The sequence below is a fragment of the Marmota marmota genome, unplaced genomic scaffold, assembly GCF_001458135.2.
Source record: "Marmota marmota marmota unplaced genomic scaffold, marMar, whole genome shotgun sequence".
NCBI lineage: Eukaryota > Metazoa > Chordata > Mammalia > Rodentia > Sciuridae > Marmota > Marmota marmota.
The window spans coordinates 750067-777530 of NW_026000249.1; the positions used below are offsets into that span (position 1 = coordinate 750067).

A 27464-nucleotide genomic window follows, 5' to 3' on the forward strand; every position below is an offset into this window, starting at 1 on the left:
ATATCACACAGGCCTCCACAAGAGTTGGGCCTCCTTGTGTTGCTGGTAAGGTGAGAAATTCTTCCCAGGTGGGGCTGGTTAGTAACATTTGAAGTGATGGCACCAAATTACCTCTGTAGATGACCAGATAGTTAGTGCTATTCATTTTATTAAATCCTTTCTTTTTTAAAATTGTGAAATAACACCCCAAATAAGTACATAAAATCAAATGTATGGTTTAATGACTAAAGCATGTAATTACCACTCAGAAATTGCCATTAACCCCATGAACCACCATATACTTATTCCCAGAAATGCCATTCTCCCTCTCATACAACAGGTAACCATCATCCTGGTTAAGTATAGTTTTAACACCTATGAATGCATCTTTAAGCAAACCAGTTTATTTGGATCTTAAGTTACGATTGATAAAATGAACTCACACTGCATATATTCTTTTGTTTCCTGCTTCTTTCCTATAACAATATGTTTGTGAGATTCATCCATGTGGTTTGCTGGAGGTCATTAATTTTCATCGATATTTGGCCAACTATTTTTACTAGTGCAGTATAATTGAGTGCTATCACGTTCTTGGTCAGGAAAGACAAGCCAATAAATATTGTGCATTCTTTCCTTCATTGTCTTCCTTTGATGTTGAATTTCAGAATGCAATCCATCTGAAGACAGCCACAAAATAGAGAAGGAAATAGGCCATGAGATACTCACTAACAACATTGGCTTGCCCGGTGAATATGGTGTACTGAAGCTCATAGGAGACCACACTGAATTCATCATCAGAGGTCCAGTGGACAGTAATTGTGTCATATGAAGCCGTGCAGAGCTCTTCTCTGATTGTGGGAGGGTTGGGAGCTGTGGGGGTCAAGAGTGCTCATCAGTAAAGAACCAAACACCACTGGGATACCATTTTGGAGATGCTTGACTTAAAACAAACCTTTAAAAAATAAGCCCACCAGGATTACTATACTTAACATGGAAAAACTCAATCCAAAAAATATTCGGTTGGCTGGTTACTGCTTTTACTTTTAATAAGTAATGTGTCAAGAGCCAGTCAGTATGGATTTATGTCAGGTTATCATGGAAATATGTTTAGGAGATTTAAGTAGACAATACCTGAACATGAAGCAAGACATGTTAAAAAGTAGAACAGTTGTAGTTTTATTTTGTGTGTGTGTGTTGGGCAAGGATTCAGCTGGCAATTTTTGTTTTTTTTTTTTTTTTTTTAGAAGGGGTAACCAGGGATTGAATCNTTTTTTTTTTTTTTTTTTTTAGTAAATTGCCCAATGGTAAATATTTTAGGCTTTCTGGGTCAGACAATTGCTATTCCAACTACTCAACTCTGCGGTTGTGGCATGAAGCAGCTGTAAATAATTTGTAAACAAATGGGAATGACCAGATTCCAATAAAACTTTATTTACAAAAACAGGCAGGGGCTAGATTTGGCCTGTGACCCAAACTTTGGCAACCACCATCTACATGGTGCCAGATAGTTTTATATTTAGGCATCCGACAGGAAAAATGCTGATTTTTTTTCCTTTTAGAACTGGGGATTGAACTCAGGGGCACTCAACCACTGAGCCGCATACCCAGCCCTATTTTATATTTTATTTAGAGATAGGGTCTCACTGAATTGCCTAGCACCTTGCTTTTTGCTGAGACTGGCTTTGAACTTGCAATCCTCCTGCCTCAGCCTCTAGAACCACTGGGATTATAGGTGTGAGCCACCATTTATCATTCCTTAACAAATCAGACTAAAATAATTATATGTACATTTTCTTTTATAAGATATCTTTATGTCTTATATTTTTTTTAAAAAATATTGGTACAGATGTATTTTCATTTCTCAATTTATGGGTGATATTTCAAATGCAGAAGACCATAATTAACAATCAATTGTACCTAAGAATATATATTTTCTTTCATAAGGAAAATGATTCCTTGGCATTTGGTTAACTTTATCACTGGGAAGGCCACTGCTTTATTTCTTTAACACATTCTTGAGGAGAGAAGTCTAAATCCTACCCAAACTGTGATTTTTAAATGACTTCCACTAGATTGATTTCAGTAACTGGTTTTATGAGAAGAGTATGTGAGTAAGAAAAAGACTAGGCTATGAGTGTTTTGAATTGGCCATAATATTTTAGAGAGGGGGTTGGCAAACTATGGCTGTGGGCCAAATTTGGCCCACTGCCTGTTTTTGTAAATAAAGTTTTATTGGAACACAGCCAGGCTTATTCAGTCATGTATTGGCTATGGCTGCGTTCCCACAACAGCAAAGTTGAGTAGTTGTGACCATGTGGCCTGCAAGCCTAATACATCCACCATCTGGCCCGTTACAACCAAAGTTAACTGGCCTTTGCTTTAGAGAATTGTCCAGGGCCCTTATTTCTGCTCTTCTGTGTACCAGAACCTGGCTTCAAATAGACAAACATGTGCCCATTCCATAGATCAGGAGCAACCTTTGCTTACACTGTTGCAGGGTTCTTCCTGCTCTAAATTCTGATTAGAATTAATGAGTCCTAAACAAATCCAAAGAGTGGAGAAAATTAATGGAAATGGCAAATTTGAAGTTTGTTTCAGTAGTCTTCACTTTGCACTTGAAATATATCCAGGACAAATGTCATGAGAAGCAAGGCTGGTGTATTAAGTCAATTAGATTAGCTTTGCCTGGTGGCTATTGAATTCCACAAACATCACTGAGCATCTACAATGTGGCAGGCACTGCATTAGGTTGTGTGGTAAGATAAGAGGGCTCTACATAACCCTTAGAACATTCTTTCTAACACATATATTTGTACACCTGTCTCCTGAAGTATCCACATGTAAAATTTAGCATCATGGGGTGGAACTTGGATGTTCATGAATCAACCACACCAATCATGAGATGCATTCCCTGTAGGCCCAGCTGCATCGTAAAATTATCATCTGTGTGGTCCTGTTCATGTGGGATCACCCCTACTTGGATCAGTGAAGAAATACATATTCTTTCATAATTTAAACAGTTTGTTAAATTACTTCTCCATCAACCATTGTACAAAGATTCTGTTCTTTCCATATTGTAATATGTGATTAAATATAAAGAAAATGTTAGTTCAAAATAGGCAAGTAGCTGTGAGACACATGGCAGTAGCCGCAATCAGGAAGGAAATGTCACCTCTACGGGTTATTAACTTGACATACCACTTAAAGGCATGTCATAGGGGAAAAAAATCTTGTTTTCACAGCCAGGCAGGCTAACCCTGTTTTGATTGTAAACCCAATGGGTTTGTCCTGAAAAGTCAATACCCAATTTACTGTAAATGAGAACAGCAGCATGCTGCCAATTTCAATACCCACAGAATCAGTACCAGAACTGTTATTTTCTTGCCTTCATCACAAACACCATGCAAGAAATGGCAGGCTAATACTCTACAAACACTTCACTTCCTGCTTATAAATGTCTGATAAACTATTTGGACTCGGCAATATCAGCCAAGCATCATATGTTATGACCAGGATTGATGTTATGTCTAGAAATAGACTGAATTTGTACTTGGGGTTGACAGCTTTGAAGGCATAATACCAGGTACCCAGCATGGCCTTTGGTTTGGCATAAACAGTTATTGGCATGATATATGGTGTGCATGTTACAATTCAATGAAGACTCCACTCAGTTTCCCCTTTAATCAATACTTTTGCCTGACTAGTAGAAATTAAAATGGACATACAGTGTTGAAATATTATTAATTATTGGGAAAGGAGCAGGACACATTTGTCAATGGGACCCTGATCTGGGGCAACATACCCATGTGCCCAGGCAAATATTTAACTTTTCAGTCTTCTCTGACTTTGATGAACTTGTAACATGGATCTGGCCCAGGAGACATAGTTTGCTAGGTGAGTCTTTTGAGCAAGATTCTTGTTTTTCTGACAAAGACAAACTTGACTGGCAGAGCTTTTTGTCCATCATTCCCCTAAGGATACTGTCTTTTTGCTTAGAACTTCAACATATTGATTGGAGGGGGTCACATTATAGTCATGTGGCAAAAAAAAAAAAAAAAAAAAAAACCCAAAAAATAACAAAATGGAGACCCCAGAGCCAGAAACCAGAAAAAGTCTGGTGTCTGAAGTCATCAGCAAGCCACTTCCCAATCCTGGACTGTATGCCTCTATTCTGTTTCTCTCATACAAGCACTCATTGATGGGTTTAGAAACTGCCAGCTGGGTTTTCTGTTGCATGAGACCAAACTCATTCCTAAATGATAAGAGAAAAGGGGTGTTTTGACCAGAATGCCATAATGAAAGCAGTTCAGTAGCCACAAGCTACACGGGGCTGCATTAATTCTAATTGAATTTAAATAAAAAGTTAATAAAAGTAACAATTTTCTAGGTACATTTCAAATTTTCAATAGTCCCATGTGCCTAATGTCTAATATTTTGGATAGTGCAGATATAGAACATTTCTACCATTGTTCTATTGGTGGGGGGTGTTAGTTTCAATAAATCACAGAATTAAAACTAAAAAATGGAGGGTACTATATTCATAAATATTTTAAACCAAGTGTGGTCCCTTACTGCAAATGTTTTTTGAGTTGATTTCTTTCTTCCTTCACACAAATGGTAAGTTTGAAAGAGAATTATATAAAATAAGAGGATACTTGTGGGATGACTTGCCTTCCTTGCAAATGCAGAAAAAAGCTAAAAACAGCACGTTGAGTTTTCACAAGGAAAAACTGATTTTCCAGGTATAATGCTCCTTGAATATAGACTCCTAGCTTTACTACCCACAGACTATAAAAATAAACACTACACAACGTCCCCTCTCTCCTGCTCTATCTTTCTAGACCACTTTCCCACAAACATGTACACACAGGACTGGAGTTAAGAAACTGACACCAGGCTCAGTTAGGGATGTGGTTTCTGGAAGGCCACATGTCCTAAGTGCAGTACACATCTGGCTTAACTGTGTACCTTGTGCTTTCCTGAAGGCACAGGCCCTGGTGGCTTTGGCTAACACAAATACTGTTGTCTGAAGAGTCCATATTGTTTTTACCAGTGTTCTCTTAGTTTCTGCTTTAGAGGACAACAGCAAAGAAAAGATTAGATGCACTGCTAAGAATAGGAAAAGCCCTAGTTTTCTTCTTCTATTGTTGTTTTCTAAGCTTGACCAAAAATTTGCCATGGTAAATTTGCCAAAATAAAATTTGGTCTTTTTTTTGGGGGGGTCTTTTCTTTATCAGTGCTGGGGATTGAACCCAGGGCTTCATGCATGTGAGACAAAAGCTTTAACACTAATCTACATCCCAGTCCCTGAAATTCATTCAGTATTTTACTAGAAAGAGAAAAGGTCTTAGGCATCTGTACAGACCTGAGCCAAATTCTAATTTTGCTACTCCCTCCCTATCAGATCTCCAGCAAGATGGCTGACTATCATCATGTCCAAAAGAAGGATTATAACATTTTACATAAATTCAACATTGTGAAGGTGGCAAATACAGAGAGCTGGAGCAGGGTGGATACCTAATTAGTTATTTACTATTTTTCTCACTGCTAACATCCTGGGAGAGTCAAATGCTTTCCTAACATGAAATGAAATATACTTATAAAACTTATGTAATACTTATGTCTTTTTGATGGTCATTAGACATATTTATTTTAACACCCCCACATTGAGAGGGAAATAGTAGTAAGTATGCTTTTAATGATCGAGATTCTCTTTTCTCTCCTGTCCTCAACTAAGTCTTGGGCTCTGTTGTTTTGGTTATGAAAAAGAGTGCACAGAAATTGTTCCTGGAAACAGTATTCCTACCTCAAAAGCATACAACTCTGGTTTTCAGGAATCACTGATCTTGTGGCAAAGTGTATCACTGAAAGTAACAATATTAAACAGAACACAAAAGATAATACCTGTAAGGTAATCCAGACATTCCAGCAATTTCTTCTCTCGGGAAAAATCTAAGGCAAAGGTGTCAAATGTGTCATTGAGGTTGATTTCAGGAATTAGGACCTGAGAGGATGCAGTTGCCATGGAGACTCTGTAATTTAAACAAAACAACTTTTTAGAGATGTCAAGATGGTTTTCACCATCACTGTGGAGGCATTTTAAAAAAAATAAAAGGAAAAGAAATACGATTCTTTTGAAAGTGCCTTCAGAAGAATCTAGATGGCACAACACAGGAACACAAAGAAATTGAATGCAAGCTTTAAAAAGAAAAAAAAGCAAAGGAATTGGGAAAAACAACAGACTGCCTTCCACCTCTTCCTTTTTACTATCGGAAAAAAAAGTCCCTGTGGAGGTGAAAGAATATTCATATTTCATGTTGCTGTATATTTAACAGCCTGGCCCCATCACATTGAACCAAGCAAGAAGCACATTGCTTCAGGCAGTTCTTCACACATCTGTCTGGGAAGCTGTTTGTTCCTTTCAGGCGCGCCCCTGCTCTACTTCAAAGGGGAGTCTCCAAAATTTCAAACTGCATAAAAGGCAAAGTGAAGATTAAAAAAGAATGTTTCCAGATATTGGATTAGTTTAATCAATTACTAGCCTCTCTCTAAAATAAACATTAAAAAAAGTTTTCGTCTGGCTCGTTTTCATTCTCCTTGTATTCATTTTTTTGCACCATATTCCCAGCAGATGCCATGGAAAATATTCATAAGCTTTCTCACAAATTCCCCCTGTGGATGCACTGTTTCTCCTTCTCACTTAGGCTTTCTGGTTAGTTCTCTTGTAAGAACTATAAAGCAAGGAAGGAATTGCTATGTATCAGTCACCTATGTGTCCTGAAATTGATTTGGAAAGTTCAGATATTAAGAGCAGAACATTTTACCTGGTTCAAAATGCAAGGGATTCCCTTAAAACCAAGAAAACTTTGGCCTGAAGTATACTACCTCTGAGTGATCAAACTATGCTGGACTTGTGATTTTTCTGAGTTGGTCATTTTGTTAAATTCTGTCAACATTAGGGCACTGGGAGTTTTTGTGCAAAGAAATGACTTTAAAATGATTTAGCTCTTAATATAGTTACTTATTTTCAAATAAATATCACTGATGCTCATTTATACAAGGCCACAAAGCTGGTGACACCCAGGAGAAGTTTGAGTCTGTATTCTTCCATTTAATCTAGAAATTTTTCAACCCAGTTACCTTCCAAGGGTTATATATTGTCTCGAGGAATACTATTTAGTCTTAAAAAGGAATGAAACACTGACATATATACATCATGGATGAACCTTGAAAACACTGTGCTTAAAAAAGCTAGACACAAAAGATCACATACTGTATGATCTATATGCATGAAATGTCCAGAATAGGAAGATCATTAAATTATATACTTTACAAAGGTTAATTTGCAAAATGTGAATTTTACCTCAATAAAAACAGAATACACTTGTGAAATGCTCAATATTCTTGGAAATACAGTTTCTACAGTTGCATTTCTGGCACATTTTCAGTGTTAAATAGGGAGGGAAGAGGTTAATCAGTAATGTCATAATTGGAATGCTATCAGAATCCATAGATAAACTAATGCTAAAGAGAAATAAACACTGGGAAGTTTCAAGTATATGAATGAGGGTGGAGAACCTAACTTTACCTCCTGATGGGGGTTACAAAAAGTAGTGAATAGAAGGGCTGTATGATTTTGCTGACTAAATATTGCACCTAAGTGAATTACGCTAATTATTGACACCAACAGCTGTTAATTTAGACTGATGTGTATGGGGCTGCTGCTAGTCAAACTACTTTCAACAAATAGTCAACAATCATTTATAATGCCATTAAAGTATCTCACATACTGAAAAGTCCAAGCCATTTGCATCAATACAGAAAAGTCAAAAGATCTGTTATTAGTACTCACCCCCCCTCAAAAAAAATTTCAAGGGAAAAGCTCTACTTTATCCTGTTTTATAAACTCTAATAGGGAAAACTGCACTAAGCTATTAGGAAACAAGCACTGAACTTCTGATTGCACTGCTTTGCTGCTTGATGTGGCAGTTTGTGCTAAACAGGTTCGAGATTGCTCTGAACACAGATAACCTGGCTTTGAGATTTCTCTGCTCAATGGCTGAAGCCACTTGTTCAGGCTCATCCCAAATAGACTTTGTTCCCAAGTTTCTCCTGGTCCTATGGCCAACAAACAATTAAATAAAGCATGTTTTTGTCAAATGACATGTTTAAAACAGCTGTCATCTTGATGGTGGGAATCAAAAGAATTAAAGTGCCTAGCCTGGGAGGCAAAGACTGACAACAAGAATCTTTGGAGATTACTGCAGCTTTTAACACCTACATTTTTTTTCCTTGATGGAAGAAGGAAAGATATTTATCTTTGGCAACAATTTCAATTTTTTAATTGGAATGACAGTCAAAGAGGAAATCTGCCAAATGCAATATTGTAGGTCATGTTTTTATTTCTCAAATCCTTAATACCCATCTTCTGGCCTTTTAGATAAATTGCCAATATCCGCCAAGGGCACTCAGGCTGTGCCACTTCCTCAGTTCTTTAAAGTCCTTAAATTCCTAGTGCACGTGTGTGCACATGTGCGTGCACATACACACACACACACATGTAGGGGTGTGTGTTAAACTCTTCTTAACATATTGGAGCAAAGACCTTGTGTCCCATCATGATGCATAGAAGGTGAGTTGCACATTACTCCCTGTTTCTATTTCTGCTTTGATGTCCCTAATCCATGACACTTAGTTATTAGTGACTACATGGGGCCAGTTTTCCAAAAGGTCTATGTGTCTAGAGCTATACTGTTCACAGGGCTTCTGCCTAACAATGCACATCATCATGGTAAAACCCAGTGAGGTCTCACAGTAAGACAATGTGTTCTACTTTGGTTAGTTTAGGAATTCCCAAACACATTTGGCCCTGTAACTTTCCTATTGTCATAACACCTCTCAACATCTTGCAACTACACTTCAAATCCAATACACAAGATATGCTTTAATTTTTAAAATGAAGCAACGTCTTTCCAGAGTTGACAAATGGTGTCCTTAGCTTTACATTCTGGAAAAGTCTGACAAATTTTTGAACTGCCTGTGGCAGATCACCTTGTGCTAGAGAACCTCTTAAGTGTTCTGAAAAATGGATTCCTTTCAGAGAGAATTTTCATTTCACCATCCTTTTGATACACATAATTTGTGATTTTAATTTTAGATTCTTTATAAATGGTAAATCAGCTTTCTTATGCTTGGATTTACCAAACAGTTTTGCTCATTTAGTATGTTAAAAGACGTCTATAAAATCACATCAAAGACATATATATTAATGAATCTATATGTATTAATGAATGTATAACATACTATAGTATATTGTACATTCTATTTGCATTCATCTAGTGAGTGGGAGGAAGGGAATTAGTATTTATTGCATGTTCACTTTGTAACAGGAACTGGACTAATGCTTTTACCATGTTATTTCATTTTATCCTTACAACAACTGGCCCTGTTTACACATCATTCTTTCATTCACTCGTTCATTCACATGGGGAAGTTTGCAATGTGCTGGGGTTATAATATCCATAATAAGCTCACTAGGATTCCTGCCCACTTGGAACATATAAGCAAAATTAGACTCAGAAGTGTTAATGAGCAGTTCCACTGCTATCCATAATTACTAAGCAATTAGCACAGTGCCAAACAGTTAATTCCAAAGCATATGCATCTCCTACAATGTAAAGCTTAAGTCTCTCTCTCTCTCTCTCTCTCTCTCTGTTTCTGAATTTTAGCCTATAGGAGAACATCTACTTTAACTGAAGTAATGAGGTTGAAAAACCTCATATAAGTCTCATTTTAAGAATGCCTGCAGGATTTGAAGTTTCTTCTGGGTGCCATACTTGAAGAATGAAGATGATTTGGAAGTATACAGGAGCCAAAACCCAAGACAGACACAATAGGAGACAAAACTAGGAAGTCATGTTGTAAAGAGGCATGTTAATCAGCAGGCTGAAGAACAGAGGCAGCTAGACAGAGAGCAGCATCGGAATAAAGACATAACAGGAGGGCTCAGCTGACATCAAAATATGAAAATATACATCCAGCTAGCATTGATGTAGTGTCTATGATGCTTAAGGCCTGTTCTGAAGGGATTTCAACAATGTTATCACAATAGAGATAACTAGTATGAACCATTTTCTAACTACAAAAGAGCTCCAAAGAACCACATTTAAATAGGGGCAGTAATGGGAGATTTGAACTCAGTACTCCCCACTTCTTATCCAAGCCTAGTGCCCTTTTACTACATCACAGTTGCTTCAAAGAAAAAGCCTCAGAAATACACCAAGGAGGTTGATAAATGAGAGATGGGAAGACAGGAGACTACAGAAATAGGGACAAGGGCTTCCAGCAGATTTTTATAGGCACTGTGGACTCAAACTCTAGAGAAGCATACTCTTTATGGAAAAAGAAATTCAAGTCATGTTTCCATTTCTGATAAGTTGGGCTTGTTTACAACGGAGCTGAATGAGACCAGACATGTCTCATCAGAATGGAAGGCATTCATGCACCCATTCATGTGCTTATGCTATGCTTCAAATGCAGGCCTTCTTTTAGCATTACTCTTAGAGGGTCAATTCTCACCCAACTGCTGGTGAGAATTTATTCATGTTTCACATGGTTGAATTTGGAGGGATTGCTGAGGAATGCAGCTCAGAGTAGCCATGTTATCTGGACATGTCCCTGGTAGAGAAATGGTCTTTTGGATCCCAGTTGGGAATCTTGACCTAAGTATAAATGCTATCTATATTACGGTGTTCCGGGTACACTGGAATATTAAAGCTGTTTAAAGTTTTTAACTTTAGGAAGAAGGATGAGCAATTAATTGGATGTGGTCCAGATGACAGCAGTGCAAACAATTAAACATTTGGAACCTGGGAGTCAGAAGGAAAGAAACTGGGCTCTCACAGTGGGGAGGACAGAAAATGGATAATAGCCAGCTGTTATCCATGTTCTTTAGAAGAGATACATATCTAACCAGCTGCAAAAAGAATTCTTCTCAAATATAAGAAATAACACAGTTAAGCTAGTAGACCAAAGTTGCAAAAATACTGTTCTCTGATCTTAAAGAACAATGAAAATGGAATTGTCAATGCTTACCTCTAGATGATATTTTGAGAATCGGCACAATGCTCAACACATACAAGCACTTAATACATGTTAGCTTTCTTTCTCCTTTGAAGAAATTCAAGTTATAAGAGGGTGAGTATGGGGCTGGGTTTATAGCTCAGTTGGTACAGTGCTTGTCTAGCATGCACAAGGCACTGGGTGCAATTCCCAGCACAAAAAAAAAAAAAAAAATGATGGTGAGCATGCCCCCTCACCAGCCATGGGCTGGCAAAACAGAACCTGTAACCTGTTTGGTAAATTGTTTTACTGACATACAGCCATGCCCATTTGTTTCCATATTACCTCTTGCTGTTGTGAAGTTATACTGGCAGGGTTTACTAGTTGTAACTTAGACATTATAACCCACAAAGCCAAAAAATTCTTATTCTCTGATCCTTTACAGAAAAAGTTTGCCAATCCCTATTTTGGAATAAACACCAGCATGAACAAGCTCTCTGGGATATTTTAGTGATAGGATTCTATTATCATTTTGCATAAAGGGCAGTTACCTCTGAAAATGAGAATGAATGAAAAGTCAAGGCCATTTCATTGCTCAGAAATGTCATTACATGGTGTTAGTTTTACTCAATCCAGTCTAGATCATCTCTATGGATCCAATGGAATTACTAGAGGTGTTTGCTTGCCATCCATGGAGATGAGTAATTTTTATGACAATCAAGTAGGTGTAGGAAATGAATACTCAACCTTGCCAGTTTCACAGCTGAGCTGACCACTGAGTAAACATCACTTTATAGTTCCCTCCCCTGAAATAGAAGGTATTTTAAAAGAAGACAGGATGAGGTTGACTGATTGGCCCTCTCTCTTCCATATGAGTCAGCCTTGACCTTTTCAGGTGAGGCCAAGCTTCTGAACCAAGTAAAAACAGGCCTCACACAATGACACCTGTGTGATGTTTTTTCAGACAGATGCTGAAGAGTGCAATAGAAGATAAGATCCCCTTTTATGCTTCTGCCTTCATTTTGTTTCTTTGTTACCAAGTGCACAATGAGATAGGGACTAAGATTCACAAGAAATGCTATTCATGTGCCATCAAAAGCTCCCCCTCAAAAAAAGAGGTTGATTTTATTCTTTATAACTGGTGGACTCTTGTTTCAAAGTCCTTGAATACTGAAAGGGCTGACATGTCAAAGGGAAGCATCTTTGGCTGGAGTGAAAGAGCTTGAAACGTCTATTGTCTCTGTTCCTCAACCTTGAAAAACAAAAGCACTGAGAGAGCAAGACCAGCCAATCACATCCCATATACAAGGGATCAGCAGCCCAAGAACCTCACACTGGACCCCTAAACTTACCTCTCAGTGATATTCTTAGCAGTCTGTAGGAAGCGGGCATGATCATTCTCCTTCAGAGAGTGTTCTGCTTGGGAGATGAGGGATGCTGACCGCTCAATGCACTGTTTGCAGTTTGCAATCTGCTGAGCCAGTTTGCGAAGCCTCATCACCTTGAACAAAAGAGACAAGGACACATATGGTTACATGGTAAGCGCTTCCAGTGAAAAGGCACCAGACTGGACCATTGTGATGTGTGTGCTCTATAGTATGTAAGCCATCTTTCTATAAAAGTTCAAAAGTAAGCATAGAGATAGCAAAATCAGGTAAAGCCCAGTCATGGAACTCTTGTTAGAGATATACTTTCTCTTCTTGGAGAAGTGTTGCTAATTCATTTTATGAGGAAACGCTGAATTGCTAATTGCTTCCCTGTTGATGGGAAAAAAAGGTGTTACCCACTGTCAAATTACAAAGGGTCATCAGATCTCTTCCCTCCACTATTCCACACAATTACTCCAAGAACATAGGGAACTCTGGAAGTTTATTTCAGGTTTTCTTCTGTTCCATTAAGAAAACAAAACAGCTCTATAGGTGCAAATTTGAGGCTTTAGTAAAAATCATTTTCTAGAAACTTCTTTGTAATTCATGTAATAAAATTGTGATATAAATGCATTAGGTATTACTATTTCCCCCTCTACCTAAAACTCATGTATTAAATTAACAGAAAGGGAGCATTTTTCCCATTGATTAATATTTTTCCTGTTGAGCAGATGAGAGAACGCCAAAAAAAGCACAGCTGGGCCATTTCCCCTCGCTGGGAACGTCATTTCCAGGCACTTTGTGCTTACTTGATAACTAAGAACTATTTTGATAAGCATTTCCCAGTTGGGATAAAAATGCATATTTGCTTCACAACCTCCATTCCAATTCCCGATTCTGTCTTGCTTGAAAATGACTCTCAAACGTAATAGACCATAACCTCCCAGGCAGGCCAAGATAAGTCCAAGGTAACCCACTTGACCGTCACTCTGGTGCTTGAAATGTGCTGTGAGATGAAGCCCTCTGGCCAGAAGCCAAGTTAAAATTAGACCACTAATTGGAATTGCCGTGTGCCTAGTGCCCCCATCTACACACCAGGGGACAGATTTTGGCTGGCTTTATGATAATTCCGGAATGGAAAATAGCCTTGGGTGAAAGGGTAGGGAGGAGGCCGGTTAATCTGTCTTGCAGACAAGGCTGGCTCAGGCTCCCTCCAAATTCCTGCTAACTCCAAGAAATTTCTTCTTTCTCCAAGTCATCATTATCATCCCCGGACAACTCTAATCGAAGAAAAGGAAGGAAAGAGATGTCAGAACTCTAGGCCTCTAAGGAACATCCAATTCCAAGTATGGACTACAGCAAACAAAGGAAATTCATGCTGAATTGAGAGGCACCAGGCACAAGATATCAGGGTGAGAAAAATTCCTGAAAGTAAAGAGTCAAAGATTGAAATGTCAAAACTTTGGGGCAAATACTATGTGATCTTGAGCCTGGTAAAAGACATAACATTATGATTGTTGTTACTGTCCCCAGAACATTATCTGTGTACCTGGGTTGAATAAAATGACACTTATTTTATACCAAATAGAATTTAGCTTTTGTCATCCTTATACCCACAGGCAAACCCAACAAGGCATCCACTCCAAATTATTGAACACACCTATTAGAAACTGACAGAGGCAAGAAAAATTCCATGAGGAAAAATAACTTACAGTGCCTAGAATAAACCAAGTGCATGGAATACTTAATTACACAACATAAATAATAATTTAAATTACATGGCAAAATAGAAGATATTTGATACAATTCTAACAAAAGAAAACAAGGTTGAAATATTCCTGTAGAATAATTTCATGCCAATCATTTATCATTTGGATATGTCTGAGAAGATGACACAGATTACAAATGTGAATGACTGCACTCCAGTTTCATCATTTTCTTCTTCTATCATGATACCAGAAATTAAAAATAACAAAAGAAGAAGAGAAAGAAAAAGCCCCAAATCATGCATGGAAACAAAACAAAAATAAAAGCCTCCTATAAAAATACCAGAATGTTCTACAAAGAACGATTTGGGGCTAATCTTAGCTATACATTAGTGCACAATTCCATCTCATATATGACGGACGATCAGAGCTTCTCAAGCACTGTGCAAAAGATGAGTTAGGGATCTTTTCCAAAGAAAAACTGTAGATGTTTGGGCAAATCCTCCAATATTTTAGTTAAGGAATTGTAATTGGCAGAGCGGCAGGAATTTGCATTTTAACAAACAGTGAAGGTTTATTAATAAGCAGGAGATGAATAAATAATATGGTCAGAACTAACATTAAAAAATAAAATAGAAGAAAATAGCAGAGCATATTTCTGGTGGAAAAGGCAAGTTGCATTTTGTAAAACATATGTCATGTGTGTTTTACACTTGATTGTGATACCATATGTATTTCTTATGTGGGTTACATTATAAAAATGAGAAATTAAAAACACTGCTCAAAGTTAGGTGTTCACAAATATGGTGTATGGACCAAATCCAGCATCAAGACTGTATAAATAAAGTTTTATTGGCACACTGTCACATTCTTTTGTGTAGGAATCATCTGTGGCTGCTTTCATGTTACAACATTGCCAGAAGTAAGTTGTTGCAACAGAGACTACATGGCAAAACCAAAAGTATTTATTAGCCCTTCACAGAAAAAGTTAACTAACTCCTAGCATAAATGATTCTAGTCAGATGGCCCTGACTCAAACCCATTCTGAAACCCTGTGCTACACGCTACAGCACTTAAAATTCTAACATAGAGCACTGAGCAAAATACTTAATTTTTCATTATACAATACTTTTAATATTTTAGAAATCTGACAACATGAATAAAATCTGGTAATTTAAAATAAATGTTAGACCATGACACATAAGAGTCTACATATGCAAGTATCAAAGCCAGGGGGGAAATTTTTCAGCTGACTCTATCCCTTTTGCCTTTAAAAAGTGAGATTGCCACATTGTAACTTTTGAATTTCACTCTATACTCATCATGGAAATATTCTATTAGAATCTCCTTGTAACCAGGCATAGGCCTATTGATATCATTCTATTTTTGGTTTATTATACCTTACATACTGTTTTAAAAGCAGACTTAATTTGCTTTAAATGCATTTTAAATTATTTTAATATGTGCTTTTGTACATTTGTAGTATACACACCCCCAAATAGCTATATGCAATCAGCAAGTCCTCTCAGTTAACAGGACTACCTGAATTGACCATGAGAACTGGACTTAGCACCGTTTTAAGGCCATAAACAATATGACCATTTAGTCCAAGTGAATTCTCTTAAATTATGGAGAATTCGAGTACATAAAGGCAGTGCAACGTGTTTGCACGTTGAAAGAACTCACTTCCTTGGGAGTTTGTTGTGTCTTGACAAAAAATTCACCCTTGACTGCAGAGTAGAAGCAGCAGCATCTTTCTCAGGGAGTCTCATGCGTAGCCTGCAGACTAAGCAGTCTACACCCCCATACAGGCTAGGGAACTCTTCCAAGAGCATAAAGCAGCAGTATATACTGATGTGCTCCACTATCACCTGCTGGCAACTTCCTTCACCTGCCCATTTCCAAGTGCTTGTCAAAGGGCCCCACTGTCCCTGCTCCTGACTCAGTGACCAGACTGCCCTGCAACTGCCCTGGGCTGCAGGGACCCACCCCACAGAGGGCCCCAGGTCCACACATGGCCTCCCTCCCTGGCACCTCAGATTTCCAGGGTGTTGGCCTTCCCACCCTTCCTCTCGGAAACATGCTTGTGATGCAACATAATGTGACCAGGGACTCAGATCACTGTGTATTCCAGGCTTTGGAGTCAACTAATCCTTGCTCATGCATCAAAGTATTAACCCAAGGGAAAGCCAAACTGTGCCCTCCTCCTTTCCAGTAACATCTGCCACATAATACTGCCTGCTGAGATAATGTCTCCAAGCAAATGGACACTTCAAAAAGTGTACAATTTTAAACATACAGAAAAAATTTAAAGTAATATGATAAACTATCCCGAACGTACTACCAAATCTCAGTATTGTCATAATACCAGCATCAAAATTTTGAAGAGAAGGTAACATCATCAATGGCACTAATGCCCCTGTGTGGCCCTTTCTAACCTCATTCACATCTCTCCAAGAGAAAAGAGCTCCTGAATTCAGAGCTGCTCACCCAAGACACTTGTGCTTAAACACATATAGGATTTGGGGGTTAGCTTATGAAATCTTGTGTAACTCTCCCTATTGTATACAAATCATTATAAGATTTGTTTATGACTTTGTGATTTGTCAACGATAATTCATATCACTGTAGTTCATTAATTTTAATTTCTGAAGACTTTCACTACATAATTAAAAATCTGTGTCTTATAAAGACAACTTTATTGAGATAACTGACACGACACTGCAAATTTGAAAATTTGAAAAATTTTCCAATATGTATATTCCCATGAAAGAGTATGCTGGTGCCTAAAAAATTCCATTACATTTTTGGAGGTTCCTAGTGCTATGAAGTTTTCCCTTTGACAGATAGGTGATTGTTCCGATGTTTTAATCTTTGATTTATGATTTCTTGTTTTAATGTTTGGTCTCAGAAGTCCTTCTTAACCTGAGAGTATATACATGGTTTCTATTAAACATAGTTAAAATAATGTCAATATTTTAGGTTTGGGAGACTACATAGTATCTCTATCACATATACATTTTTGGTTTTATTTTTGTAAACAACCTTTCAAAAATGGAGGAAACTCCATTTTTAGGAGTTAGGCAATGGGTTGTACTTAGCTGACACCTGTTTTTATTGGGGTGGGGGCTTCTTTAATTTTTATTCTGTTGTGCTTTTTCTAACTTGATTTGAGAGCTCATTCCTTTTAATATGTTTTCTTTGTCTTTTGTAAAGAATCGAAGGTAATCACTTTGCATTCAAATAACTTTTGGCTGCTTATTGCTTATGACATACAGCCTGTCATTGCAGTACATTTCTGTGGTTGAACTGAGGGACTCATGCATGCCAGGCAAGCACTCTTCCACTGAACCACATCCCTAGCCCTCATTGTGGTGCATTTCTAAAGTTGTTTTGAAAATGTATTTATTAGTACATTATAAAGTTTCCAAACATTGTAAAAAACATTATTTTCACTGCTGACAGTATCTAATTCATTTCACTGTGTGGTCTTAGAGGAGGGGTTATATGGTGTTCAGTCTTGAAAATTTGCTTCCCTTCCAACCAAGTATGAGACATTAAAAGAAAAAAAGAGATACATCTCTAGCAACTTGGGGGGCTGAGGCAGGAGGATTGCAATTTCAAGGTCAGCCTCAGAAATTTAAGAAGGCCCTAAGCAACTTAGTCAGTCTCTGTTCAAAATAAACACTAATGAAAAGGGATGGGGATGTGGCTCAGTGGTTGAGCATAGGAAGGANGGAAGGAAGGAAGGAAGGAAGGAAGGAAGGAAGGAAGGAAGGAAGTCAATGTCCCATGTGCTGGGCATGGTCATATATGCTTATAATCCCAGCAACTTCAGAGGCTGAAACAGGAGGATTGCTAAGGTTAAGGACAGCTTCAACAACTCAGACCCTCAGCAACCTAGTAAGAACCTGTCTCAAAATAAAACACAAAAAGGTTGGTAATATAGCTCAGTGGTGAAGCACCCCTGGGTTCAATTCCCAATACTTCCCACCAAAAAAAAAAGTCCCATGTGAAGTTTATATATTACATATATACTTTCCTAGTTTTTGAATGGAAAAATCAATGGGCATCTGCCATGCTTTAATGCCACTCAGTCTCATTTATGCCTTCTGTATTTATGGGATTCCTCAGGTGGATGTCAAAACTCAGTTTCCAAATTTCTTTTAGAGCTGTTTTTTTTTTAAAATTCAAGTTTATTTTCAAAACATGTTTACTTTCAAAACTTCTAGTTTGCTGGCTTTGATTTTATTTTTTCTAATTTCATGGTTTCACTTTTTTCTTTGCTTTTTTCGCTTCTTTTATTTTTGTTTTCTTTTTCAGTTTTTCTTTGCTTTTTTAAAAGTTATTTCTTCATTTATCCCTTTCAAATATTTTAAAACTATATCTTTTAAAGTATTTTTTGTATTCTTCCACATAACTAATTTCCTCTGGAATAAGATAATAAGATTACTGTATTTGCTTTGGAATTGGGTTTCAGTTTTGAATGGGAGAAGTCATGTATGATTCTTTGCTTTCTCGTTCTTCTTGATCAGGCTGCCCTATCTTGACAGTTTCACAGTTGCCCTCTCCTAGTCTACAGGACATTCAGGAGTCTTATCTCTTTGTTTTTGAGGTTCCTGCTTTGTGAGATATCAGAAAGAGCATGACACAGGCCCCAACCTAGCAACTGACTTGTCCCATAGTTCCAGACCTGAAGTTTGTTAAAAGCTATGACACTAGGCAGAGGTTGGCAATAATCTTTTTCAGTTCCTTTTAATGATCTGAGAAGCCTTCGAAAGCCAGTGAGTAGCATTAAGCAATGATTTCAGTCCCAGTCCTATCTGGGGCACTTCTAGATCCTTTCCCCCAAATCATCAAGAATGACTTAGTGGGGTTGGGGTTGTGGCTCAATGGTAGAATACTCACCTGGCACTTGTGAGGCACTGGGTTTGATTCTCAGTACCACATAAAAATAAATAAATGAAATAAAGGCATTGTATCTATCTACAACTAAAAAAATTATTTAAAAAGTATGACTTAGCCATAAGGGTTAAAACTGTACCTGCTTCAGCCTTTTCCAGACCAAATGATGCTAGCCTGTGTTAGCCACAGTCAGTGCTTTGCACTATTTTTATCCCATTTCTGTCCCATGGAGATACTTGTCTTGTTTCAGTCCAGCTATCTCGCTTTGCTTTTCTATTTTATTATGTTCTCTACCAATGTCAAGGGGTTGGGGTAGGGAGAGTGCACCAAAGCAAGTGCCAGCACCATCATGGCTAAAACGGGGACATCCTTCACTACTGTGAGATAAACTGAGATATGAGATAAACTCTCATAGTTCAAATTATGCAAGGGCAAGGCAGGCATGCTGACTGGAAAGTTGTGTATGCCATTGCAGGCCAAATACAGGATCCTCAAAAATGTGCACTGCAATCTTTGAATACATTACCTTACACAGCCAAACAGACTTTGCAAATGTTATTACATTAGGGATTTGGATATTGGGAGGTTGTCTTTGATTATGTAGGAGATTTCAATGTAATCACCAAGGTCTTTATTAAAAAAAAAAACAAAAAACAGGGAGGCTCAGGTCCATGAAGAAGGGAGGAGGGAAACAGAGGTCAGAACAAATTGTGGAGCCAAAAAATAAGAATGGCCTGAATGAGCTCAGAAAAGGCAAGGAATTGGTTCTCCCCCAGAGTCCCCCAAAAGAAACAGTGCTGCCAAAATCGTGACTTTAACCCAGTGAGACTGACTGTGGTCTTCTGAATTATACAATACTAACATAATAAATCTGAATTGTTTTAAGCCAACAGCATGGTAATTTAGAAACTGATATGAATAGAGTTCTAAGCCTCAACGTTGACAGGAGTAATGAGCTTGTTTGTTTTGTTTTTTTAATTTGAGAGAGATTGCTTAGCTTGAACAGTAAATAATAACGTAGTGTTCATTTCAAAATTGCTAAAACGTTAAATTTCAAATATTCATACCACAGAAAAATCAGTATGAGGTGATGGATATGTTAATTAACTTGGTTTAATTATTCCACCTTATGCTCATCAGTCATAACATCACCTGTACTCCACAATACATATAGTGACAATTTACCTATTTACAATTAAAAATTGAAAACAAACTAATATAAGTATTGAGAGATGATCCCTTTTCCATGCATACTAATTATTACAATTAGTTGAGGCTGAACATCAGGCATCCAGGCATCTGAGAACCTAGAAGGTGTAAGAAATTAAGAGATGTGCCCATGTGGTACATGACAATGATGGAGAGGAAAAAGTACCCTTTAAGGATTCCAGGTGGACACTCAGTGCTCATATCCACTGGACAGCCAGAGTGTTTAGGAAAGTAGCTTCCAGCCCAGGTGAGACCTATTGGCCAGGGAATATTGTCATGTCAATCTGTTAATTCACTATAATAGCTTCAAGATCAATTAACTTGACTTTAATTTTTTGATTAGCATTATAATTTACATGTATACTTTTCAATCTCAATAGAGTAATCTAAAACATTGCACAATATTGGAAGGTACCTGTTAAATTTTGTAGGACACAGAGAAAAGTAACTACATTAGTCCTTGCATGATTACTGTTTTATTTAAGCATTTCTAATTTGTTTTAAGTATACATAGTTCATTAAAGTACAGCTATGAGAAGTAATAATAGAAACTCAAAAATTTCTTGGACCATGAATGTTTGTATTTTTAAAATATTTAGAAAAATTATCCTTTGAATGTAGTAGAAAAATGGGTAAAATGAAAAGGATCATAAGTGTTTCAATTAAATATTACTAATTTGAAAATAGAACAAAGTGAAGAATTCTAAAGTCTAACAGTTTTTGAATCAATTTTTAATAAGTGATTATAAAGGTGAAATATAAAATGATAAATTTCTTTTTGAATATAGTTTGCTGGAAAATCATTTTAAAAAACACAAACATTAGAAAAGAAGTACTACTAATATATTCACAAAGGAGTCTATGATATAATGAAAGTTTTGCCACTATGAGCTTATTTAACCTGTCTTAATTCCCTCAAGGGCATGGGAAAGTAGTTCATAATTTCTATATATATAAAGTTTGTTTCATTTTTAATTTATTTAATGCTGTATTGATTGCTAGGATATTTCAATAAATATGAAATGAACTCTGCCTCTATGGAACACACAATGGCCAAGCCCTGGAGTTGGCTAGTGGTGCAGCCCTTGATTACAGAAGTGCATAGGAAACCATAATACAAACAAAAAGGGGTGGGGGAACAATTGCCAAACAAGGACCTTTGAACTAAGTATTAAAGACTGCTATGGATTAAATGAAATTTCATCCCCACTCAAACTCATATTGAGGCTTGATCACCACTGTAATGGTTTTGAGAGGTGGTAAGGCCTTTAAGAGGCATTTGGGGTCATAGGGAATACTACACTTAGAAGAGATTAATGGCCATCTCAAAGGAGTAGGTTCAGTCTTGTAGGACTGGATTAGTTACCACATGACTGAGTTGTTATGAAGGAATCCCCCCCCAGCCATGTACTTTATACATGCCTATTTCCCCTTATGCTTCGCAATAATGTCACACAACTAGGGGATCCTTCCTAGATGTGGATACCATGCAGTTTGGTTTTTTTAGTGACCAAAATCATGAGCCAAATAAAACTCTTTTCTTTATACATTATCCAATATCAGGTATTTTGTTATAGCAGTACAAAATAGACTGATATAAAGACGTAAAAAGGAAGTAAAGTAAGTGTAGAAAAAGAGGGTGTTTGTCATTTTCAAAGCCACTGAAATATATGGGAGTATATCTTCTCCAGGAGAAGATACCCTAGAAATCATACCTTCCCTTCTTTGATCTTGGTCCCAATAATTTGTCGTCTTTGCTGAATGATCTCAATGAGAAGATCACACTCCTCTGTCAATTTGGCTTCCTGACGTGATGCATTGACCTATAGGACAAATAAATTAGCAGTTAATTTGGCCTTCATTTCTACTTAGATAATATTTTTCATGTATACTAATTTGTTTCTAGTAATCTTTGAAAGTATATTTTAAATGTTAACTTTTTAAAAATACTTTTTAGTTGTCAGTGGACCTTGTATTTATTTATATGTGGTGCTGAGAATCAAACCCAGTACCTCACACATACTAGGCAAACACTCTCCCACTGAGCCACAACCCTAGCCCCTAAATGTTAACTCTTTTCTTATTATGCAAGGATGGAAAATACAGGACCTAATTGCCTACTCCCTATCTTGTATCATTGGAAAACATTATTATCCAATGAGAATAAAAAAATTTCTGCTAGGCCAGATGCAGCCTCAGAACCTTTAGGCATTCGAGGCAAGCACTCTACCAACTGAGCTATATTCCCACCCCACAACCTTTCTTAACATAAGAGGTAAATATCTATTACCTATTAGTTGGAAATTGACATGTGAAATGAAATATATTTGTAATTCCTGCTTTTATATTTTGGGAAAATGTGTCAAACTTGTCCTGTTAAACATAATGAGTAAATTTTCAACAAATCTTATTATTTGATGGAAGACAGAGTACTATCAGTATCTTGTAGAGAAATTTTCCAAAAGCAAATGTAGTCAGCTTACATAACATTTATCTTAAAATTTTTCATTAAATATGGATAAAATATGTAATCAGTAATAAAACACTGAAAAAATACTCAAAAAGATGGTTGGACGTTGTATTTATCTCAAGACATAATTTTAAGTTTCACTCCTGGTAGGCTGAAAAGCCAAGCTTCGACGGAAGTGCACCATTCTTGTGAAAAGGTGGATCCTCGAAGAATGGCCAGCACTGGAAATTTTTGACTCATTATATGCAAGGGAGAGTTACAATTAGCTCATTCTTGGCAACTTGACTTGGGAAATACTCAGTACATGCTATTTCCTCCACCTCATGACAATTCTGAAGGGCTTATTCACCAACAGAAATCCAGAAATCACAGCTGTGGGAGATGGAGATAGAATGCACAAGTTTTATTATTTTAGCACAGCCACAGGAGAAGTTGAAATGTTACAAAGAATGACAATGGCACTGATTATTCTAGTATATCTCACAGAAGAGACAAGGCTCTCTTATGAGGCCATTTGATTTGGAGATTTTTACTACTGTAAACTTCATTTTTTTATGAATGAGATGCACTGGAAGTAGGGTCATGAGTTCATGATAAAAATCTATAGATCATGGCTCAGAGAAACTATGTCTTGTTTCTAGAGGCTCAGGATCCCTTGAACTTTGTTCCTGGTCCTTATCAGACACAACATAAAGATTACTCAAGATATCTTATTAAGATATCATGATTTCCTGTAAATGGCTGCTGACCATCATCAGCAGCCATTTACAGGAAATCATGATATTATGTCCTACATCAGATTAGCACACATAGGTATTTGCTAAACATTCATTCAATTAACAAAGAAAAAATGTAAATGCATTGATTGATAAATATGGAATTTATACCAATACTTCAAGAAAGATAAGCCTAGTGATTATCTTTCTTGAAGTATTGGCATAAATTCCCATGTATTACTTTTATGTCATCATTTCTAGCACAACTTAAGGTTTTGCACACAAGTTTAGCTGTCTATTGAAATGTTTATTAAAAAGTTACCCTCAATAAATTTCTTTTCTTTCCTTTTGACCTCATACTGAATTTAAAAACTGATCACAGCTGAGCTATGAAAAGGAAGGGATCATACTGATAACATTAGCACAGTCTCAGGAGGCTGAGACAGAAGGATTGCAAATTCAAAGCCAGCCTCAGCAATTTAGTGAGACCTTTCCTCAAAATAAAAAATAAAAGAGCTGGTGATGTGGCTCAGTGGTGAAGCACCCCTGGGTTCAATTCCTGGTTTTAAAAGAAAAAAAAGCACATTATGATGAAGAAAGTTAAATTTCTAGAAAGTAGCACTGACAAAGATTCTTAGCTTGGCCAAATTTTAGTCAGGCTCCTGCATCTCGTTCTAGGCCCATCTGTGCACTTCCTTGTAAAATCAACTTTTAGCAAGAAACTTGCTAAGCTGGTTTCATCAGAATCCTTCCCCATACCCAAGGTGATGTCTGATCACCTGGCCTGCTTTTAGCAAGGATTATTTTAGGTTAATTTAGTCAGAACCAACCTTACCCCCTTAATAGTATCCATTTTGCTCTCAAAATCATTGGGATTTGAGTTATTTTAGGTTAGAAAAAAAAAAGTTTCAGTTGCCATTATAACACAAGGTTCAATTTAGTACAGATTCTGAATATTTGATGTTTTGGGGATGAATAGGTTGGCTTTATCAAAAAAGTAGACTGTAATCTACTGTGTTGAGCCAAATACATTTAAGAAACCTGATCCACAATCATCATCACCCCGAAATGTAATTCCCAGAAAGTTGGGAACATGATCTATTCATCTTAGGCCAAATATTTTCTCAAGATCATTCAAAGAATACAGGCTGAACTTTTCTTTGAAACCAGGAAGGCTGAATCTCTTTTTCTACTTTGATGAAGTTCCAAATTTTTGTTAACTCTAGCATTCTTATGTTCCTCAAGGTACAATAAAATAAGTGGAATATTATCCTATGTTTTTAAAAGTATTGCACGACAACGAGGTTTTCTACAGATTTGTTGTTTCATGTGTCATTTTAAAAAGTGTTAATGATTTGATTGGACTTCATTTCTCATATGAGCCATTAATTCAAATATAGTAGGGTTTACAGGTTACTTGCAATATGTTCAGGTGTTTCTGGTGCTCAGGTTTGGTTTGGAAACTAGCAGCTCCCGGCTATAATTTTAACTTGTATTTCAGATTCACATCACTTGATTTAAAAAAAAATCACTGTGGCTGATGGAAGTGCTCTGAATGGGGCCAAAATTCCTTTCCTTAATCTACACTTAGCACTTTTGTGTCATCAGTCTCTTCCTAGGTCCCTCAGTACAAGGCAAGTGTGGAATGGAGATAATTAGGAGTGCTGCCCAGTGGTAGGTGATTACTATATACCACCTTTGGATCACATTGGAACTAGGGCACACTGTTCCTTTAGCACCCTTGACTTCTCAGGACAAAATTTAACTTAAAATTCAGTCCTCCTCCTATGACAACCTCCTCGATATTTGTTTTTTCCTCAAGTACACTGTTGAACAAATTTCACATCAGCCCCTCAAGTGAAGCTTGGCCATTTTTTTCTGGTCATTCTTTTGGCCTCACCTATTTGCTTAGAGTGCACAGCTCAATATCTACAGTCACAGCTCTCTTTCTTTTAAAAGGCATCATCTTTCCCCCATTGTTTTCTTCTATTCTTTAGGACTAATTTCATCTATTTGCAACATACTAAATTCCTCTAAAGTTAAATCTGACCCAATCTCAATTCTTTCTATATTGAGTACTACCACCTCTTTTCATAGGCCCTAACTTGCTGAGGACACAAGTGCCACAGCCAATGTTTGTGCCAGTTTGAGTCCTGACAACTTTTTTAAAATGCTTGCAGCTGGGCACAGTGGCACCCGCCTGTAACCCCAGTGACTTGGGAGGCAGAGGCAGAAGAGGCACAAGTGCAAAGTCAGCCTCAGCAAATTAATGAGGCCCTAAGCAACTCAACAACACCCTGTCTTAAGATAAAAAAATGAAAAATACTGGGGATGCAGCTCAGTGGTTAAGTACTCTGGGTTCAATCCCTGGTACAAAAACAAAACAAAACAAAACACACTTGCAATGATTCCTTTGAAAAAGCCAATCCGAACTGTTCAATCACTCATTCATTCAAAGGAGAGCTAAAGAATTCTTAACAGTGTATCAGCACTCCAACTGCTGTGCATACAGTGGGTTGCAAGAAAGACAATGTCTCCATTATCACAGAGTTTACACCCAAGTGTAGAAAACCCGCTGAATGAGTAAACAAATAAAAATTTCAGACTTATAGGTGGGGAAAAGAAGTTAGAGGGTAATGTGGTCAAGCATGGGTGAGAGGGGGTTCTTTTTTATGAGTGGTCAGACAAGAATTCTCTGCTAATACCCTTGGGGGATGAAAAAGAGCCAACCATAAGATGTGGTGAGGGTGTTTGCAGAACTCCAGGCAGAGTCCAGCAGGTTAACCTCCTCCTCCATCACACCCAGTCCATCTGCCTTATTTGCAGATTCTGTATGTATAATTTTTTCTGGCTATGTAATTTTTTTAAAAAAAATATTTGTAACAACCAAATAATACTTAGGTCCTCTTGCCTCCATTTGCAGACATACACAGAGTATCAAAACTGAATTGCCCTACCTGCACCCAGCTGAGGCTGAACAGGGCAATGCTTTGTCTTATGTGTCAGGTCTCATGCACAAATAACCACAGAATGAACATAATATGGAAGACTCTGGCTTGGAGTCCCAACTCTTGCACTTGTTAGTAGGGTGGCCTAGTAGGGTGGTCTCAGGCTAGTCACTTACTTCTGATCCTTGTTTGCTGTTTTGTAAAATTAAAAAAAAATGGAATCTACCCTGATGGGTTGCTTTTAGAATTTAAGGTTATAATCCTGGTGTGATAGTCTGTATATGTATATGTACTCATATATACAAATTTCTCCTAGCAGCAATGGTTCAGTCCAGTATTCCATAGTTCAGAACTCACAGTGACTTTATAGAATGTAACTATTGCAAATAACAAGCATTGGTTGTTACTCTCTGGTGTGTCATCTTTGCCCTAAGTATTTTGGAAGCAGGGAGGGTAGAATAGGCAGGGAAATTACATAAGAAAAGCACAGTAGAAGAATCTTGCCTGTAGGGAGTTGCTGACTCACTTTCTACTATTCCTAGGGTCATTTTGCCACTTCTCCAATGAGGACCTTTTGATCTTTTACAGTCTGATTGAAATTAGAAAGTTGAATAAGGAAGCAAGTGCAGAAGGCACTCATGCTTGGCCCTCCTCTATCCTTCTATCAGAGATCAAACTCTGCTGCATTTTAATACACATATCAGACACCAGTAATCAGTTAGAGTCCCATGTAAATTGTTACTGAATGCATGGTTTACCTTCCTTTTTTGAAATGCAATTACACATAATCATTCTCCAGATTAGTTAATGGTAACATAAATGGGTTAGCTATTTTCTCCAAAGCACTTTGTTAACAAGGTCAGGTAAAGTGTCTTCCTGCCAAGTTTTATGATATAACAACTATAACAGGATTTCATGAAAATGGTAGGGTAAAGAAGACAAATGTTTTTTTCTCGTCAAATATATATAAACATTAAAGGATTTAATTACAAAACACACTAATAGTTGGACTACATGTCTAATGTTCTTCAGCAGTCTGTAAATGACTTCTAAGTATTATTTCTGAAAATTTGCTCATTGACTTGCATTCAACTGCAAAATGA

General features: G+C 37.2%; 1 protein-coding gene across 7 annotated transcripts in view; it reads right to left on the reverse strand.

Moving 5' to 3' along the window:
- Positions 1-27464, reverse strand: part of Mid1 (midline 1) — a 369304-nt gene that overhangs the window by 26479 nt on the left and 315361 nt on the right. For all 7 annotated transcript variants that reach the window (XM_048796511.1, XM_048796510.1, XM_048796512.1 and 4 more), the window contains exons 4-7: positions 21943-22050; positions 12393-12541; positions 5884-6011; positions 706-849 (exon numbers count right to left, since the gene is read on the reverse strand). In XM_048796511.1, the coding sequence (XP_048652468.1) occupies positions 706-849; positions 5884-6011; positions 12393-12541; positions 21943-22050 (529 nt within the window). The remainder of the gene's footprint in view (positions 1-705; positions 850-5883; positions 6012-12392; positions 12542-21942; positions 22051-27464) is intronic.